We start from the raw sequence: 4,453 nt of genomic DNA, 5'->3' as shown, positions 1-4,453 counted from the left end.
TATGTAAACCATGTTGGCAAAATAACATAGTCTGCCATGGACACCTGTGCTTTGGTTCTTTCTTTCTTTTTCTTTTCTTCCTTTTTGTCACTTTTGCTATGAATTAAATTAATGAATTCAACTGTATACACCGTCTGCAAGTAGTTGGGTTCAGCATATTATCCTCCATTTTCTAATTGTTACACACATATATATATATACTAACTGACCCCGTGCTGTCAAAAACGATGGCTAACTGTAGATACATAATTATCACACATGCAAACATTCACATAACTTCGATTGTACATGCACACATATACTCACACAGTGTTGAAATATGCTGTTTGATTTTTCTTTTCAGCCTTGAATGTTCACCATCCCACTTCCATTGCACACACATTCACATGACTCCCTTTTATATACACACACATATACTTACATAGGTTTGAAATGCTATTTGATTTTTTTTTGCACTATAGAGCTTCCATCACTACCAAGTTTGCCATCACTTGCCGTTCTTATTTATAGTGAAATATTTCCTCTCCAATAATATTCATGTTAACACTTCACTGTCCCTTATGTTGCCTTTTTATTTCAGATTATCTGATGACATTTATCAACTTTTGAAGATTAAAAATAACTTTAGGTTGAATGGATATAGAATATTTCCTTGAAATTAAGATTTTGTATAAACATTTTGAAACATATTTACTGGAAGATTTTCTGTACAGATTAAACTTGAAGATTTGCTGTGAAGCCTTAACTTACATGTATGTATGGAAGATGGACGTTAAACGCTGATGATGATGATGTATAGACTAATATCTGGATAATTGGAGCAAATTTAAGAGTCTTTTAGTTGCTGGTTATTACTAACAAGATTCTATTCTAATAAATATATTTGAAAGTCTTTTTTCATCTTATAAATTATCAAGAAAAAAAGATAGAATTGAAAAGATTAAAATAAAATTATGGAAGTGAAATTGAATGGAAAGCAGGTGGACAGTGGGTCACAAACTGAGAATACTGAATTAGCAATTGAGACACAGAAAATTACTAGGAAGAAATCCTACCCTTGTGATGTATGTGGCAAAGTATTCATTGCCAGAAAAAATTTAATTCAACATAAGTTAATTCATTCAATGTCAAAGCAGTATCACTGTGAGGTTTGCAGTAAATGGTTCTCTACAAGTAGCTTGCTCTCTCAACACATACGTATTCATACAGGGGAAAGACCATATCACTGTGATACCTGTGGTAAAACATTCTCTCAGAAAGGTCATTTGTCTGAACACAAACGTATTCACACAGGTGAGAAACCTTATCGATGTGATATCTGTGGTGAAACATTTTCTAGAAGTTCTCATTTGTGCCGACACAAACGTATTCACACAGGAGAGAAACCATATCGCTGTAATTTCTGTGACAAAGCATTCTCTCAAAGTGGCCAGTTATCTGAACATAGACGTGTTCACACAGGAGAAAAACCATATCGCTGTGATATCTGTGGTAAGACTTTCTCTCAGAATAGTAACCTTTCTTCCCATAAACATATTCACACAAATGAAAAAAATAGTTGTGATACGTGTGGTAAAACATTTTCTAGTCCAGGTAATTTATCTGCCCACAAACGAATCCACACAGGAGAGAAACCATATCTCTGTGATATCTGTCATAAAACATTCTCTGCAAGTGGTCAGTTATCTCGACATAGACGTATACACACAGGGGAGAAACCATTCCATTGTGATATATGTGGTAAGAAATTTTCACAAAGTGGTCATTTGTCTTCTCATAAGCATTTTCACACAGGAGAGAAACCGCACCACTGTGATATCTGTGATAAAACATTCTCACAAAGTGGTCATTTATTTCAGCACAAACGTATTCACACAGGAGAAAAACCATACCATTGTGATGTCTGTGGCAAATCATTCACTGAAAATGGTCATTTATTGACCCACAAACGCATTCACACAGGAGAGAAACCATACTGCTGTGATGTCTGTGGAAAAAAATTCTCAACAAGTAGTTATGTATCTCAGCACATGCGTATTCACACAGGAGAGAAACCATTTCATTGCGATATCTGTGGCAAAGCATTCTCTCAAAGTAGTAGTTTATCTTCTCATAAATATATTCACACAAGAAAAAAGCCATTTCACTGTGATATCTGTGATGAAACATTCTCTCAAAGCAATAGTTTATCTGCTCATAAAGTATTTCACACAAGAGGAAAACCATATCACTGTGAAATCTGTGGTAAAACATTTGCCAGCAAAAGCAATTTATCTTCTCACAAGCGTATCCATACGGGAGAAAAGCCATACCATTGTGAAATTTGTGGGAAAGCATTTTCTGGGATTGGTGATTTATCTCGACACAAACGTATTCATACAGGAGAGAAACCATTCCACTGTGATATATGTGGTAAAACATTCTCGCAAAGTGGTACTCTATTTAGGCATAAGCATATTCACATAACAGAAAAATTATTCTAACATCTGCATTATACTGTCATTGAATGATAAATGTTTTCTCTTGTAAGAAACTATGTTGAGGAATTTTACAAATAAGTATCACTTTTGCCATAAATTTGTTCTTTTATTTACATTAGGAGTACAGCAAGTAAAATATATATCAGTGTATTGTAGTGTAAAACTCTAATTTCTCATAATATTTTCCCTTGTAAAAATGTGTTTTTACAAAGGAGATATGATAGCTAAAGGATCATAAAAATATTCACACGACTCACATGGCTATAACAATGATATACGTGATAATACTTTCTGCTTAGATGTAAACACCATATATATTCTTAAATATTATAAAATAATATTTAAATTAGTTCAAACGGAACTTTAAATGACAATCTGCCTACTAGAATATTCAAGTAGTTAACCCACTACTTTTAGAGTAAACTGTCACAAGTATGAGAAAATTTGTAGAATTATACAAAATACAACTTCATTAAAATAAAACCTTGAAATATCAATTTGTGTTGTTTTTCATTTGTTCTGAGCACTCTGTATTGGTAACTGTCAGCAATAATGTTTTCTGTCATTTAGTGCACATCTAATTATTTTTGAATTAGGCAAAAGGCCAGTAATTTGGCAGGTGGTGTTAGTCAATACCACCAACTCTAGTATTTAATTAATAATTATTTCTAATATAGGCTGACCAAAACCTGATGAATGGATTTGGTAAAAAGAAACTGAATGAAGCTCACCATATTGTGCTCAGCTATGTGTATAGGTGTAGCTGTGTTTGAGAGATTTGTTTCCTAACCATGTGATCTTTGGTTCAGCCCTACTATGCAGGGACTGAAAATGAAAATAGCCCATCATGAGTATGTATGTATGTGTGTGTATATATATATATATATATATATATATATATATACGAGGTGTGTATGAAAAGTCTTGAGCCTCAAAAAAACAAAACCTGATGCAAGATTTCTGATGAAGGTACAAGACTTCAAGGCTCAAAACTTTTCATACACTCCTTGTGTGTGTATATATATATGTGTGTGTGTGTAATGTATGTGTGAGTGTACCCTTGTCTTGACATCATGTGATGATAGTAAATCAGCATCACCATCATACAAGCAACATTCATTTGTTTCCTGCATGTTTGGTGAAATATTAACTTGTTTGGAAACAGGTGAGGGTTGGCAACAAGAAAGACATCCAGCTGTAGGAAATCTGCTTCAACAAATTCCCTCTAACTCATGGAAGAGTCGACTTAAGACTCTGATGATGATACATACATATTTGTGTGCATCCTTGTGACATTTTGTTATGGTTGTAAATGATCGCACTCCAAGTGATGTTTATCCCAGGGTGGGGCATAAATACTGTTACAAAAGTTCAAAACTATTTTTCATAATAATATTCAAAGAATTCTAATGATTTATTTGAGTTAAATGATAGTTTATTATATGTTTTCTTGTATTTCAGAAACTAAATATTAAAATTTTGTTGCAATGTCTGTTGAATGGAAGAGAAAATTCATCATAGAGCAACATGAGAAGGGCATGCGTCCACCTGAAATATTCAAGTTAGGAAAAACCTCAAAATTAACAGAATGTTGATAAAAAGGACGATTGATCGTTACCAGGAAACTTCTTCGATCAAAGATCAGGCCGTCCCCGCACCTCCAGAACACCTAAACTCATCAAAAATGTTAGGGAAAAAAATCAGACGAAATCCAAGAAGATCCATGAGGAGAATGGCAAAAAAAGCACAAACATCGCCAAGGACTATGCGGAGAATATGCAAAAGTGACCTAAAGTTGTCACCCTATAAACTCCAAAAGAGACAGCTTCTATCCACGCCCACAAATGAAAAGAGACTCAGCAGAAGCAGACTCTTGTTGAACCGTATTAAAGATGGCACGCTCCGTAACATCATCTTTAGTGATGAAAAGTTATTCAGTTCAACAGTCTCACAATCATCAAAATGACCGAATC

General features: G+C 34.0%; 1 protein-coding gene across 2 annotated transcripts in view; it reads left to right on the top strand.

Moving 5' to 3' along the window:
- Positions 1-4,447, top strand: part of LOC106872828 (zinc finger protein 665) — a 7,362-nt gene extending 2,915 nt beyond the window's left edge. The window contains exon 2 of one of the 2 annotated variants that reach the window (XR_001409807.2): positions 3,942-4,447. Coding sequence is in view for 1 of the 2 variants with exons in the window: in XM_014919955.2 (XP_014775441.1) it covers positions 954-2,483 (1,530 nt within the window). In the remaining variant the exon portion in view is untranslated. Of the gene's footprint in view, positions 1-580; positions 3,306-3,941 lie in introns of those variants that run through there. The other variant, XM_014919955.2, reaches the window with a different exon arrangement.
- Positions 4,448-4,453: the final 6 nt, after the last annotated feature.

The sequence above is a fragment of the Octopus bimaculoides genome, chromosome 7 (genome assembly GCF_001194135.2).
Source record: "Octopus bimaculoides isolate UCB-OBI-ISO-001 chromosome 7, ASM119413v2, whole genome shotgun sequence".
Lineage (NCBI taxonomy): Eukaryota > Metazoa > Mollusca > Cephalopoda > Octopoda > Octopodidae > Octopus > Octopus bimaculoides.
This window is presented reverse-complemented; position numbering and strand designations above follow the sequence as displayed.